Source organism: Cyprinodon tularosa, unplaced genomic scaffold (assembly GCF_016077235.1).
Source record: "Cyprinodon tularosa strain WSP-4 unplaced genomic scaffold, ASM1607723v1 ctg859, whole genome shotgun sequence".
NCBI classification, from domain to species: domain Eukaryota; kingdom Metazoa; phylum Chordata; class Actinopteri; order Cyprinodontiformes; family Cyprinodontidae; genus Cyprinodon; species Cyprinodon tularosa.
The window spans coordinates 156,446-172,506 of NW_024039628.1; the positions used below are offsets into that span (position 1 = coordinate 156,446).

Here is a 16,061-nt window from a genome sequence, read left to right on the forward strand (position 1 = left end):
CCCAGTTCTGCTGGATGGAACCGGAGAAACGGACCCGTCTGAGGTTTCATGATCTCCGACTATAAAGTTCATTTTTCATTGTGAGTCAAGCTGCTCCTGTTTCAGGAATAGATTCATCCAAACAGATCAATCAGGATATATATTCTGCTCAGAAGGGCTGAAGATGTTTAGATCTAGAGTAGAAACGCAGTGAAATATTGATGATAAGCTGCAGAAGTGAGCTGCTGTGCAGCGCTGCGTGGGCAGCAGCACGAGTCCAGCTGTGCTCCAGCTGTGGCTGCAGGGGAATCAGAGGCAGCAGGAAGCTCAGATGCATCATTTGTTAAAATCAGATTTATTCATCAGAATGTAAAAAAAAAAAACATGTTTGAGTTTTTCATTTGAACAGCAGCTCTGGGTTTAGTTTTCCTCCCAGGTTTGGACCACATGTTCCTCTGAGGGACAGTTTGTAAGGCGTGGATAAAGATGGCTGACGGAGGAAGGAGCTGCGGCTGCGGTCCACGAGGCTGGAGAAGCTTTCCCAGAAAGCAGGAGTGCAAATGGAAGTGGTCACTTCTGGGAAACCTTCTCCTTTCAATCAGAAACTTCGCCGCTGCCGCTGCCGCCGCCGCCGCCGCTTCTTATTCACGTAAATATTTTTACACTTTTCATTTTCTTTACAAAAATAAGGTTATCTAGCATTCATGTCATCGATTAGAGCAGGACTAGAAAACGAGATGAACTGTTATTACACAAATCAGTTACCCACATCAGTAAAAAGAAACTTCTACTGCAGCCGTTGCTATGGTGACAGCTGCACGCTGCCAGGAACATCGAGCCGCCGCCATGTTGCTGCACCAGGAGAGAAGCGGCTCTGCTTCATCTTCCTGAGGAAGAGGAGGAGGAGTGACCTCCTTCCCTCAAAGTGAGCTTCATGGTTCTGGTTCATCGCCATGACAACAACACATCTGAACCGTAGAAATGTTTCAGACAGAAAATAAAATTTACAAAAAGAGCAACGAAATCATTAAAATGTCAACAAATATAAAACAAAACAAATCAGAAGCAGATTGATTAAAACATTAAACCACGATTACAGGAGTGATATTAAATATATTAATCTGATCCCCATTTAAAACCAGCGTTTCAGGGGGGGGGGGGCATTTCAGGAGGGGGGAGCATTTCAGAAGGGGGGCCGCGTTTCAGGAGGCGATCGGAGCGTTTCAGGAGGCGGGGGACGTTTCAGGAGGCGGGGAGCGTTTCAGGAGGCGATCGGAGCGTTTCAGGAGGCGGGGGGCGTTTCAGGAGGGGGGAGCGTTTCAGGAGGGGGGAGCGTTTCAGGAGGCGACGGGAGCGTTTCAGGAGGGGGGAGCGTTTCAGGAGGCGGGGAGCGTTTCAGGAGGCGGGGAGCGTTTCAGGAGGGGGGAGCGTTTCAGGAGGCGACGGGAGCGTTTCAGGAGGGGGGAGCGTTTCAGGAGGGGGGAGCGTTTCAGGAGGCGACCGGAGCGTTTCGGAAGGTGGGAGCGTTTCAGAAGGGGGCAGCGTTTCAGAAGGGGGCAGCGTTTCAGAAGAGGGGCCGCGTTTCGGAAGTGGGGAGCGTTTCAGGAGGCGACCGCAGCGTTTCGGAAGGGGGGAGCGTTTCAGGAGGGGGGAGCGTTTCAGGAGGCGGGGAGCGTTTCAGGAGGGGGGAGCGTTTCAGGAGGCGACGGGAGCGTTTCAGGAGGGGGGAGCGTTTCAGGAGGGGGGAGCGTTTCAGGAGGCGACCGGAGCGTTTCGGAAGGTGGGAGCGTTTCAGAAGGGGGCAGCGTTTCAGAAGAGGGGCCGCGTTTCGGAAGTGGGGAGCGTTTCAGGAGGCGACCGCAGCGTTTCGGAAGGGGGGAGCGTTTCAGGAGGCGACCGGAGCGTTTCGGAAGTGGGGAGCGTTTCAGGAGGCGACCGCAGCGTTTCGGAAGGGGGGAGCGTTTCAGGAGGGGGGAGCGTTTCAGGAGGCGGGGAGCGTTTCAGGAGGCGACGGGAGCGTTTCAGGAGGGGGGAGCGTTTCAGGAGGGGGGAGCGTTTCAGGAGGCGACCGGAGCGTTTCGGAAGGTGGGAGCGTTTCAGAAGGGGGCAGCGTTTCAGAAGAGGGGCCGCGTTTCGGAAGTGGGGAGCGTTTCAGGAGGCGACCGCAGCGTTTCGGAAGGGGGGAGCGTTTCAGGAGGCAACCGGAGCGTTTCAGGAGGGGGGAGCATTTCGGAAGGGGGGCCGCGTTTCGGAAGGGGGGAGCGTTTCATGAGGCGACCGGAGCGTTTTGGAAGGGGGGCCGCGTTTCGGAAGGGGGGAGCGTTTCAGGAGGCGACCGGAGCGTTTCAGGAGGGGGGAGCGTTTCGGAAGGGGGGAGCGTTTCGGAAGGGGGAAGCGTTTCAGGAAGGGGGAGCCTTCCTCCTTCCTGCCCTCCTCATCCCCCACAGCTACAGTAAAGGAGCTCATGGTGTCGTCAGGCCCGCCTGCTCGCCGCCGCAGGTCAGGATGAAGGAACTGAAACGTTTCCCTCGTCACGCATGGAAGTTTGATCACAGACTGAACTTGTTCTAAGGCTGTAAAAAAAAACTACTATGAGATAAAGCTACACCTCCTGAACGCTCTCCTTCCTCCCCTCATTCCCTCTCTCCTTCCTCCCCTCATTCCCTCTCTCCTTCCTCCCCTCATCCCCTCTCTCCTCAGGCATTCCTTACAGGATCGCTGCAGTCGTCAGGATTTAGGAGGAAGACTTGATCTGTGGCTCCGACTCTGAACATAAACAAGCATAAAAATAAAAGTCTAGAAAAATATTCCCTTTTTAAAAAGTCCAGGTTTGGCGATGGCAAACACTTGACGCTGTGGGACCCCAAGGCTAAATGGAGAGCTGGGGCAGTGTCTGGCTGGGTCATTACGAGGTTCCTGGAGGAAGCCCTGGTGAGGCAGGAGGAGGAGGAGCTGCAGATCAGGAGTGTGGAGAGAAGGCCTTTAATAAGGATTGTCGCCCTGAGGAGTTCAGCATGTCTGTGGCATTAGAGATGAAAGACCTTCATTCTTCCTCCTCCTCCTCCCTGGTCCTCGGCTTCCTATCATGGAGACTTCTCGTCAGACTCGGAGGTGGCTTGGTCCCCCGGCAGCGAAACGCTCCGGTGGCGGTCCCACAGCTTGTGGAGCTCGGTAGCCTCGGTCTCGCTGCTGCTGGTCCCGCTGTCCCTGAAGCTGGCTAGAGGAGGACGCACCTTCACGCCTTTCACCGTCACTGAGCCCTCGATGGCTTTACGGAGCTACAAAGAAAAAGAGCAGGAGTTTAGAAGCACTGTTACCATGGAGGCACCAGTGACCATGGAGGCACTGTGGCCATGGAGGCACCATTGACCATGGAGGCACTGTGGCCATGGAGGCACCATTGACCATGGAGGCACTGTGGCCATGGAGACACCATTGACCATGGAGGTACTGTGACCATGGAGGCACCATTGACCATGGAGGCACTGTGGCCATGGAGGCACCAGTGGCCATGGAGGCACTGTGGCCATGGAGGCACTGTGGCCATGGAGGCACCATTGACCATGGAGGCACCATTGACAATGGAGGCACTGTGGCCATGGAGGCACCATTGACCATGGAGGCAGTGTGACCATGGAGGCACCATTGACCATGGAGGCACCATTGACCATGGAGGCACTGTGACCATGGAGGCACTGTGACCATGGAGGCACCATTGACCATGGAGGCACTGTGACCATGGAGGCACCAGTGACCATGGAGGCACTGTGACCATGGAGGCACCGTGACCATGGAGGCACCAGTGACCATGGAGGCACCAGTGACCATGGAGGCATCATTGACCATGGAGGCACCATTGACCATGGAGGCACCTGTGACCATGGAGGCACCATTGACCATGGAGGCACCATTGACCATGGAGGCACCCTGACCATGGAGGCACTGTGGCCATGGAGGCACCATTGACCATGGAGGCACCATTGACAATGGAGGCACTGTGGCCATGGAGGCACTGTGGCCATGGAGGCACCATTGACCATGGAGGCAGTGTGACCATGGAGGCACCATTGACCATGGAGGCACCATTGACCATGGAGGCACTGTGACCATGGAGGCACTGTGACCATGGAGGCACCATTGACCATGGAGGCACTGTGACCATGGAGGCACCAGTGACCATGGAGGCACTGTGACCATGGAGGCACCGTGACCATGGAGGCACCAGTGACCATGGAGGCACTATGACCATGGAGGCATCATTGACCATGGAGGTACCATTGACCATGGAGGCACCTGTGACCATGGAGGCACCGTTGACCATGGAGGCACCGTTGACCATGGAGGCACTGTGGCCATGGAGGCACTGTGGCCATGGAGACACCATTGACCATGGAAGCACTGTGACCATGGAGGCACCATTGACCATGGAGGCACCATTGACCATGGAGGCACCAGTGACCATGGAGGCACCAGTGACCATGGAGGCACCGTGACCATGGAGGCACCAGTGACCATGGAGGCACCAGTGACCATGGAGGCACCATTGACCATGGAGGCACTGTGACCATGGAGGCACTGTGACCATGGAGGCACCGTGACCATGGAGGCACCGTGACCATGGAGGCACCATTGACCATGGAGGCACTGTGGCCATGGAGGCACTGTGGCCATGGAGGCACCATTGACCATGGAGGCACTGTGACCATGGAGGCACTGTGACCATGGAGGCACCATTGACCATGGAGGCACCATTGACCATGGAGGCACCAGTGACCATGGAGGCACCAGTGACCATGGAGGCACTGTGACCATGGAGGCACCGTGACCATGGAGGCACCAGTGACCATGGAGGCACCATTGACCATGGAGGCACTGTGACCATGGAGGCACCAGTGACCATGGAGGCACTGTGACCATGGAGGCACCAGTGACCATGGAGGCACCATTGACCATGGAGGCACTGTGACCATGGAGGCACTGTGACCATGGAGGCACCAGTGACCATGGAGGCACTGTGACCATGGAGGCACCATTGACCATGGAGGTACTGTGACCATGGAGGCACCATTGACCATGGAGGCACTGTGACCATGGAGGCACTGTGACCATGGAGGCACCATTGACCATGGAGGCACCATTGACCATGGAGGCACTGTGACCATGGAGGCACTGTGACCATGGAGGCACTGTGGCCATGGAGGCACTGTGGCCATGGAGGCACCATTGACCATGGAGGCACTCTGACCATGGAAGCACTGTGACCATGGAATGACTGTGGCCATGGAGGCACTGTGACCATGGAAGCCCTGTGACCATGGAGGCACCATTGACAATGGAGCCACTGTGGCCATGGAGGCACTGTGGCCATGGAGGCACCATTGACCATGGAGGCACTGTGACCATGGAGGCACTGTGGCCATGGAGGCACTGTGGCCATGGAGGCACTGTGACCATGGAAGCCCTGTGACCATGGAGGCACCATTGACCATGGAGGTACTGTGACCATTGAGGCACTGTGACCATGGAGGCACCATTGACCATGGAGGCACCAGTGACCATGGAGGCACCAGTGACCATGGAGGCACCAGTGACCATGGAGGCACCATTGACCATGGAGGCACCATTGGCCATGGAGGCACTGTGGCCATGGAGGCACCATTGACCATGGAGGCACTGTGACCATGGAGGCACCTGTGACCATGGAGGCACTGTGGCCATGGAGGCACCATTGACCATGGAGGCACTGTGACCATGGAAGCACTGTGACCATGGAGGCACCATTGACCATGGAGGCACTGTGGCCATGGAGGCACCATTGACCATGGAGGCACTGTGACCATGGAAGCACTGTGACCATGGAGGCACCAGTGACCATGGAGGCACCTGTGACCATGGAGGCACTGTGGCCATGGAGGCACCATTGACCATGGAGGAACTGTGACCATGGAAGCACTGTGACCATGGAGGCACCAGTGACCATGGAGGCACCATTGACCATGGAGGCACCATTGGCCATGGAGGCACTGTGGCCATGGAGGCACCATTGACCATGGAGGCACTGTGACCATGGAGGCACTGTGACCATGGAGGCACCTGTGACCATGGAGGCACTGTGGCCATGGAGGCACCATTGACCATGGAGGCACTGTGACCATGGAGGCACTGTGACCATGGAAGCACTGTGACCATGGAGGCACCATTGACCATGGAGGCACTTAGGCCATGGAGGCACTGTGACCATGGAAGCCCTGTGACCATGGAGGCTCCATTGACAATGGAGGCACTTAGGCCATGGAGGCACTGTGACCATGGAAGCCCTGTGACCATGGAGGCTCCATTGACAATGGAGTTACTGTGGCCATGGAGGCACTGTGACCATGGAGGCACTGTGGCCATGGAGGCACCATTGACCATGGAGGTACTGTGACCATGGAGGCACTGTGACCATGGAGGCACTGTGACCATGGAGGCACTGTGACCATGGAGGCGCCATTGACCATGGAGGCACCAGTGACCATGGAGGCACCAGTGACCATGGAGGCACCGTGACCATGGAGGCACCGTGACCATGGAGGCACCATTGACCATGGAGGCACCAGTGACCATGGAGGCACTGTGACCATGGAGGCACCGTGACCATGGAGGCACCAGTGACCATGGAGGCACTGTGACCATGGAGGCACCATTGACCATGGAGGCACCATTGACCATGGAGGCACTGTGACTATGGAGGCACCATTGACCATGGAGGCACCATTGACCATGGAGGCACTGTGACTATGGAGGCACCATTGACCAAAGCGTTTACAATGACTAGAGGAGGGGCTGCTGCAGCGCTGCACGACCCACAGACATGAGCAGGAATAGATTCTAATGATCAACCATGAAATGCTGCATAATGAGAGCAGAGAGGAGCCCTACCTCCTTCAGGGAAACCACCCCGATGAGGCGCCCGATGCTGGTGACGTAGGCGTGGTCAAGGCCCAGCAAGGAGAAGATGGTGTGAGTCTACAAGGAGGGAAACACAGAGTTAGCATCTTCTTTAGCAGAAGTTAGCCATGCTCCGCTAGCTTAGCAGCCACCAGAGGGAGCATCTGAGTCCTGGAAGCAAGGCGCCTGTTAGAGATGTCTGAGGTTCGTATTTACGCCGCTGGGAAACATTCAGAATGTTCTGCTGCTCAGAGGCGGTTAGCAGCAAACTGATGCATGAAGGAGGTGACCCAGACAACGCTGCTGCAGCTGCTCTGCACTGATGCTCAGCTGGCTGAAACACTTTGCTGCTAGTCAGAAGATTCACGCAGAAAGTTTGTCTGCTAAGTTGGTTCCCACCTCAACCATCAGTGGGTGGAGAGAAGGTTCCAGATCTGATTCCATTAAGTCCAAACCAAAGCTGCTAGCATCTGGCTAGCATCCGGCTAGCGACCAGCTACTAACCTGCTAACAACCAGCTAGTCTGGGGGAGGAGGGGGCGGTTTGGGGCTGAACCAGAGCTTAATGAAAAACACCACAGGAGCTACAGAAGAAGAACGCCGTGAGGCTGAATGTTTGTCTGATGAAGCTCCGCCTCCTTCTCATCATCATCATCAGACTGATTATTATTATTACTGGATCCAGTCACATGGTGCTGGGAGGAAAAGGCCTCACCGAGGTTTTCTTCACATTAAATCTGTAAAATATTTCAGGTGCAGCTGGACTGAATGTTCAACTACTTCCTCATCTGCTGCTCTCACTCCTCCTCTCCTCCTGCTTGCTCCTCCTGCAGGAGGAGCAAGCAGGAGGAGAGGAGTGAGACACTCCACCCCAGAGAGGCTCTTCCTTCCAACAGGAGCCTCCTTTAGCCTCCTTTAAACAGCCTGAAGAGAATAAATGATATCAGGTGGAGCAGGTGGAGGCTGATTGTTCATGGAAGATGGAAAGAAGAGAAATATTAAAAACTTTAATAGAGACACTTCTAGCTGCTCTGGATGGAGAATATCTGAACACAGACTCTGTTTGATAAAGTCTTGGACTTTGACTAGGCCATTCTGACCCCTGAATGCACAGCATCATTTAAAGATCTCCATGAGGAAAACCATCCGTCCTTCTGCCTCCACCTGAGAAAGCAACATGAGGAAGACGTCTGCAGCTTCAGCTCCAAACAGACCTTATGCAGCGACGTGCGCTCCACCAGCTGGAAAGGGGCGGGGTCAATCTTGCAGGTGCTGAAGTCCACCTGCTCATCGAGTTGTTTCTCCTCCCACTCTGCGATCTGCAAACCACACAGATTAGAAGGTAGTGAATAAAAACAGAAGTGTTGAGCAGAAGGAGAGTTAGTTTGGTCTCAGTTAACTAAAACAACTAAACTACCCGACATGAAAGCGGTTAGTGAGAAACGTAGAAAACAGGAAGTGAAGTTTGTTCAGCGTCTGGTAGCAGATGAGGTCTCCATGACTAAAGCATCAAACTTTCCAAAGATCCCATCATTAAATCAAAGGGGACTATAGTGAGACAGGAAGTGGATCTAGAGTCGCCCTTTAAGTTGAGGGATGATCTGATTGATCTGGATCTATGCAGTGAACTGAACTGTGATCAAACAGCTGCGGAGCGGTCCGAGCCGCAGGCTCGGCGTGGTCTGAGCCAAGCCCGGGAGCCCCGACCCCCGCCGAACCCGGGAGCCCCGGCCCCCGCCCAGCCCGGGAGCCCCGGCCCCCGCCGAACCCGGGAGCCCCGGCCCCCGCCCAGCCCGGGAGCCCCGGCCCCCGCCGAACCCGGGAGCCCCGGCCCCCGCCGAACCCGGGAGCCCCGGCCCCCGCCCAGCCCGGGAGCCCCGGCCCCCGCCGAGCCTGTGGCTCGGACCGCTCCTCTCCGACAGTATGGAAGGAGTTCCCTCAGAGGGGCCCCCAGAGCTCAGCTCTGCAGACCCTGAAGATCCTAAATCATTACCATGATTGCATCATAATGAGCATGCGCTCCTATTGGCGGGACGTATCAAAGGCGGGGCTTACCTCTCTAAGCGTCATGTCGTCTTCCACGTCTCCATCTTCCTGTGGATTAGAAACAGCAGAAGGTAAATCTCAGAGGAACGGATGGTCTGGAACATCTCTACCATCTACAGCTGAACATCTGGACTAAGCTGCTCCAGAAAACTCCGGCAGGACTGGATGAGGGACTGAAGGAGCCGTTAGAGGACAACTGAGACAGCGGGGGATGTCATGTATGGGTTGGCATGGTAACGGATGATTATGAGATGAGTCTGTCATTGTTTGAACCACAGCAGGTCAAAACCTACAGCAGGTTTTAGAAGGGGGAATGGAAGAGATGAAGGTTCTACATGAAGAAGATCTAGAATTCCTCCTCTTTCTCCTCCTCTCTCTTTATCTGAAACGACTCCAGCGGCTCTGATTGTTCTCCTTATCAGCTGGATGGAGCCAAAAGCTTAGAATGAGTTCCTGTTAAAGCGGCTCTGCAGAGGAACCAGCTGAGAGGAATGAAGGTGCAGGAGCCCTGAACTGGATTCACAGGCTGCCTCTGATGGTTCCACCATCCTGCTGCCACAGGGCGCCCTGACTCAGAGAGGCTCCTTTAGGGTTCTGGGCTGCATCAGACCCCCACAGCAAAGGCAGCCTGGACTCGGGGCCCAGAACAAGTCCGTTTAGTCTCGGAGAAGCAAAGTCCTGAGATCTCTGGCTTCTTTTAGTGTTGGTGCCTTTTTACTCTCCACCCAACCAGACCTGAGCTGCAGCGCTCCGACATCCAGACTGAGCAAAGGACGGATCCAACGCCCGTTCTGATCGAACGCAGCGGCTGGAATCAAGCAGAACAGATGAAACTGTGAGATGGAGCGGAGCAGGAAAGGAGCTGGAAGCCCAAACATGGAGCCGGATGGAATCAGCTCAGATGGGACATAGTTCAGCATCTCTGTCTGTGGGAGGAAGCGGGTATGGAAACCCATATTCCCATTTAAATAAGCTTCTGGTTTAGTTCTGTTTGAGCCGCTGGTTGGATCCATTTCACGCCTTTCCAGAGTCCTTCCAGCATCTTCTGAGGACAACTTCTGGCTCTGGGTTTGGTTTAAAGAATCCATCAAGCAGAGAAGAAAAGTTTAAAAACATCAATCTCTATATGATCTACTTCTGTGTTTTTCCAAAAAACGCTTTCATCGGGCCTGAATGCAACCGATCAGAACAAGAAATAAAAACTAATGGAGTTTATTTCTCTTACTTAAAGTCTGAAACTTTTATAGATTGTTTTCAGGCTCCAGCCTTTATCTTTGAAAGCAGGTAGACAGGAAATGTGAGCAGCAAAGGGGTGAGACAGGGGGCAAAGGTCACCACGCCAGGCTGGAACCTGTGACCGCCACATTGAGGACCAGAGCCTCCATACATGGGTCACACCACTGCCCCCCTGCTCCCCTTCTCCACTGCCCCCCTGCTCCGTTGCCCTCCTGCTCTAATGCCCCCCTGCTCCACTGCCCCCCTGCTCTGTTGCCCCCCTGCTCTGCTGCCCCACTGCACCCTTACCCCCTGCTCTGCTGCCCCCCTGCTCCACTGCTGCTGTGGTACAGAGGTCTGTTTTAAAGCTTCATTAATTCTTGACTTCAACAAGAAAAAAGAGCTGATATATTCACCAATAATTCACGCAAACTCAACACAAAGACGGATGTTGAAAGTTGTGAAGTGTCAGAAAAAGGAAAAATGAACAAAAACAAAAATAAAAGCCCAGAGGTGATTCTAAATAAATTATCAGGGAAGCAGGAGAATAATGGGAGGAGCGAGGAAGGAGGCAGCGTCCGTCTGCATCCGGCTCCTGCATCACTACTTAGGGAGGGGAGGGGCTGGTGACGGAGCAGGAAGGACAAAGACATCAAGGAACCAATCAGGGAGCGGCAGGAGGGACGGTGGTGAGCTTCGCCAGGGTGCTTATTGGTGGATATCATACCTCTGGTCAGGTAGGAGAGCAAAGTTACTGAGTTTATGAAGCAACCCCCCCCCCCCCCCCCCCCACTGTAAACAACCTGCCTCTGCTTCAACACTGGACCCAAACAGGAGAAGGAAGTGTGCTCACCAAGAAGAAACCCTTCAGGCTGGGGGGGGGCTCCTGGTGAATGAGAGGACATGAGATGCTGAGCAGCAGGACCTGTGGACGCCTTCAGGCGCTACGTGCAGAGAAACCCTGCTGGATTCCAGGCCATGAATTTAGCAGACATTCATGCAAAGCCCCCTGATCAGGTGGAATCATTTCAGCTCGGCGCTCCGGTCGTCGCACGACGCCGCCGATCCCAGAATGGGACGCTTTGCAGGGGGAAGGTCATTTGATTTGAGGCGGCCCAGATCATGGTGAACATCCCTGCTGTGATGGAAAGCTACATGCACGGCAGGACGGGACCCAACATGGCCGCCTCTGTTCAATCAGTGTGTCTGCCGGATCCGTCCCATCAGCTACCAACCAGGTAAACATCCGGGTCGCCTTCATTTCACAGTGAATGACGGTTTTCCTTCCCTAAAACTAGTCAGCGTCATAAAATATGTGTTAAAGGTTAATAATCCTGAGAAAATAAATGCATTAAAATAATTTCTGTTTTATCCTCTGTTCCTGATCTGCACAGGAAATGGGATGCTACGCTACTTCCAGGAGCTAACTTGATCAGCCTGGATTTAGACATAAATCTAGTCTGAGTTTTATGTTTTCCTTTCGTGCTAACGTTATGCTATATAGGCCTAATCTAAAGAAAGAAACGACTAAATGCAGATAAACGTGGTTTAATCAGATTTACTGCTCTGATCAACATGATGATGTTTAACGGAGAAAATGGAAAAAGCATCAAAATTGTCTCTGAAAAGTCAGAAAACGTGTTTTAAAGATGCGTATTAGCATTCTTTAGAGAGTAAAGGGTAGAAATAATGAATGTTAGGACTATAGTGACATCATGGCGACCGGGATAAAATCTGTTTGCATAAACGAGCTGATGGTACGGATCAGGGAGCGACATGGGCGGCACATTTTCAATCAGTCACCACAGATTTCTGGGGGGGGGGTCACTCCAGAAACAGGGCGGGGCCTGCTCTGGGAGGCAGTCACTGATTGGACACCTCGGGTGACCCGCTCCATGAACGGCTGCATGCTGAACATGATGAGAAACACTTGACCAGAACTGCGCCACGTTTCCTCTGGTTCAGCTGAACCGACCTTAAAAGATGGAGGCTTTTATTTTTCACGGCTCAGAACGTCTCAGCAGATTTTAAACACGGCTTTCAATTCAGCCAAAATGGCTCCATAAAGCTCTTAGCTCAGCTGTTTAGGTGTTTGTTTTGAAAAGCTTCATATTTTTGTGGGGATGTTTCTGTGAAGCGAAGCAGCGGCGATGCTGAAGCGTCGTTATGCAGAAATGAAGATCAATTAACTTAAATATGAGCAATGCTTTTAATAAATGTTGGTAAAATATGACTGAAATATAAAATGTTTATAAAATCATGAAAAACAATAATAAAATGTGCCAAAACATTTTAAATGAAGGAATCTTTTTTTTCTCATTTTTAGTGCAGTTCACCTTACAAGATGAAAAACAAAATGCCTCCAACTTCTGTGCGTCTAAGACGATGTTTGGACAGCAGTGGTCTCTTATTGGTCAAGTGTTTGTCAGTGTGATGGTTCCTGACCAACTGGTTAAACTGGATGGATCAGGTGAACAGTTAAAGCAGTGAAGGTCAGAGGTCAGGTTACAGGTATGATCAGACAGAATGATCTAAACTCGATGGGGCAGCGTCGGCTGAGCTCAGCCCAGATGGCGGCCCATCGGCGCTGAAATGGAATGGCTGTTTGGCGGCTGCTCGGTCGGTCGGTCGGTGCAGCGAGCGGTTCCAGGCATGCTGGGAGCCCGGATCGGTGGCTCTTACCACGACGGATATCCGGACCCGTTTGGACGGCCTCCTTTGCTCAGGAGACACGGGACTCTCCAAGTTGTTGTTTTTCTTCCAGGGTGACGGAGGACAAGCATACAGAGTTAACAACCTAAATGTCAGCTTGACTTTGAGAAGACATGAGTACAGATGGAAACATCTGGTCTCCATGGTGACAGAAACTCAGCATAGAGAAACAGTCTGTTAACAGGAGGCTGCAGACGCAGTAGAGCTGAGATTAGGAGTGTGTGTATGTGGGGGGGGGGGGGGGGGGGGGGGGCTGTAAGTGAGAGAGAGACTGTGTGGGAGCACAGCATGAGTGTTATCTCACCTCTAGAGCTTCTATGTCTGGACTGGAGCAGAACAGGCTCTTCAAGGTGCCGGAATGGTCCTGTGGGCCTGCAGGAGGAAGACAGGAATTAAACTCATTGCTTAGCTTAATGGTCATAGACCAGCATGGAGACCTGCTCCTGCTCCGACATGGCAAGTCTCCAGCTGGTCTGGATGGAGGGACCTTCCTCCTGTTATGTGAAGGAGAAACTCTTCATCAGGACCCCATAAAAGCTGCTGTGCTAAAGCTGAGCTGCTAAAGCTGAGATGCTAAAGCTCAGCTGCAAAAGCTGAGCTGCTAAAGCTGCTGTGCTAAAGCTGAGCTGCTAAAGCTGAGCTGCTAAAGCTGAGATGCTAAAGATGCTGTGCTAAAGCTGAGATGCTAAAGCTGCTATGCTAAAGCTGCTGTGCTAAAGCTGAGCTGCTAAAGCTGCTGTGCTAAAGCTGAGATGCTAAAGATGCTGTGCTAAAGCTGAGATGCTAAAGATGCTGTGCTAAAGCTGAGCTGCTAAAGCTGCTGTGCTAAAGCTGCTGTGCTAAAGCTGAGCTGCTAAAGCTGCTGTACTAAAGCTGAGATGCTAAAGATGCTGTGCTAAAGCTGAGATGCTAAAGATGCTGTGCTAAAGTTGAGATGCTAAAGCTGCTGTGCTAAAGCTGAGATGCTAAAGATGCTGTGCTAAAGTTGAGATGCTAAAGCTCAGCTGCAAAAGCTGAGCTGCTAAAGCTGCTGTGCTAAAGCTGAGCTGCTAAAGCTGAGCTGCTAAAGCTGAGATGCTAAAGATGCTGTGCTAAAGCTGAGATGCTAAAGCTGCTATGCTAAAGCTGCTGTGCTAAAGCTGAGCTGCTAAAGCTGCTGTGCTAAAGGTGAGATGCTAAAGATGCTGTGCTAAAGCTGAGATGCTAAAGATGCTGTGCTAAAGCTGAGCTGCTAAAGCTGCTGTGCTAAAGCTGCTGTGCTAAAGCTGAGCTGCTAAAGCTGCTGTGCTAAAGCTGAGATGCTAAAGATGCTGTGCTAAAGCTGAGATGCTAAAGATGCTGTGCTAAAGTTGAGATGCTAAAGCTGCTGTGCTAAAGCTGAGATGCTAAAGATGCTGTGCTAAAGTTGAGATGCTAAAGCTGCTGTGCTAAAGCTGAGCTGCTAAAGCTGCAGGAATCTTCCAGTTCCAAGGTTACTTACTGGAGGGAAGGTCAGTGGGTCTCTCCACCACAGACGGTCTTTTCAGGGCCGGTTTAAGGGGCTTCTGGCTGCCTGGGCGGGTGGGACTGGTGGAGGACTCCTCCGTGGAGATCTACGTCCAAACAAACCAGGCAGGTTTATTTCTAGGACACAATCCAGCAGGAAGACAATTCAAAGAGCTAAAAGGAACTGGAAAAGAAAAAAGCAAAAACTGATAACCCTAACCCAGAGACGACTAACCCTAACCCTGAGACGACTAACCCTAACCCAGAGACGACTAACCCCAACCCAGAGACGACTAACCCCAACCCAGAGACGACTAACCCCAACCCAGAGACGACTAACCCTAACCCAGCGACGACTAACCCTAACCCAGCGACGACTAACCCTGAAACGACTAACCCCAACCCAGAGACGACTAACCCCAACCCAGAGACGACTAACCCCAACCCAGAGACGACTAACCCCAACCCAGAGACGACTAACCCTAACCCTGAGACGACTAACCCCAACCCTGAGACGACTAACCCCAACCCAGAGACGACTAACCCTAACCCTGAGACGACTAACCCCAACCCAGAGACGACTAACCCCAACCCAGAGACGACTAACCCCAACCCTGAGACGACTAACCCCAACCCTGAGACGACTAACCCTAACCCAGCGACGACTAACCCCAACCCTGAGACGACTAACCCCAACCCAGAGACGACTAACCCTAACCCTGAGACGACTAACCCCAACCCTGAGACGACTAACCCCAACCCAGAGACGACTAACCCTAACCCAGAGACGACTAACCCTGACCCAGCGACGACTAATCCTAACCCAGCGACGACTAACCCCAACCCAGAGACGACTAACCCCAACCCAGAGACGACTAACCCTAACCCAGCGACGACTAATCCTAACCCAGCGACGACTAACCCTGAGACGACTAACCCTAACCCTGAGACGACTAACCCTAACCCAGAGACGACTAACCCTAACCCAGAGACGACTAACCCCAACCCAGAGACGACTAACCCCAACCCAGAGACGACTAACCCTAACCCAGCGACGACTAATCCTAACCCAGCGACGACTAACCCTGAGACGACTAACCCTAACCCTGAGACGACTAACCCTAACCCAGCGACGACTAACCCCAACCCTGAGACGACTAACCCTAACCCTGAGACGACTAACCCCAACCCTGAGACGACTAACCCCAACCCAGAGACGACTAACCCCAACCCAGAGACGACTAACCCTAACCCAGCGACGACTAATCCTAACCCAGCGACGACTAACCCTGAGACGACTAACCCCAACCCAGAGACGACTAACCCCAACCCAGAGACGACTAACCCCAACCCAGAGACGACTAACCCCAACCCTGAGACGACTAACCCCAACCCAGAGACGACTAACCCTAACCCTGAGACGACTAACCCTAACCCAGAGACGACTAACCCTAACCCTGAGACGACTAACCCCAACCCAGAGACGACTAACCCCAACCCAGAGACGACTAACCCTAACACTGAGACGACTAACCCCAACCCTGAGACGACTAACCCTAACCCTGAGACGACTAACCCTAACCCAGAGACGACTAACCCTAACCCTGAGACGACTAACCCCAACCCTGAGACGACTAACCCCAACCCTGAGACGACTAACCCTAACACTGAGACGACTAACCCCAACCCTGAGAC

General features: G+C 53.2%; 1 protein-coding gene across 5 annotated transcripts in view; it reads right to left on the bottom strand.

The window, feature by feature from the left end:
- Positions 1–1,282: 1,282 nt before the first annotated feature.
- The window catches only part of LOC119775214 (chloride channel protein 2-like), an 83,723-nt gene continuing 68,944 nt past the window's right edge, over positions 1,283–16,061 (bottom strand). The window contains exons 19-26 of one of the 5 annotated variants that reach the window (XM_038273108.1): positions 14,362–14,473; positions 13,186–13,253; positions 12,852–12,926; positions 11,023–11,055; positions 8,964–9,002; positions 8,123–8,227; positions 6,901–6,987; positions 1,283–3,257 (exon numbers count right to left, since the gene is read on the bottom strand). In XM_038273108.1, coding sequence (XP_038129036.1) covers positions 3,063–3,257; positions 6,901–6,987; positions 8,123–8,227; positions 8,964–9,002; positions 11,023–11,055; positions 12,852–12,926; positions 13,186–13,253; positions 14,362–14,473 — 714 coding nt within the window. In that variant the 3' untranslated portion in view covers positions 1,283–3,062. The remainder of the gene's footprint in view (positions 3,258–6,900; positions 6,988–8,122; positions 8,228–8,963; positions 9,003–11,022; positions 11,056–12,851; positions 12,927–13,185; positions 13,254–14,361; positions 14,474–16,061) is intronic. The other 4 variants (XM_038273110.1, XM_038273109.1, XM_038273111.1 and 1 more) reach the window with 4 other exon arrangements.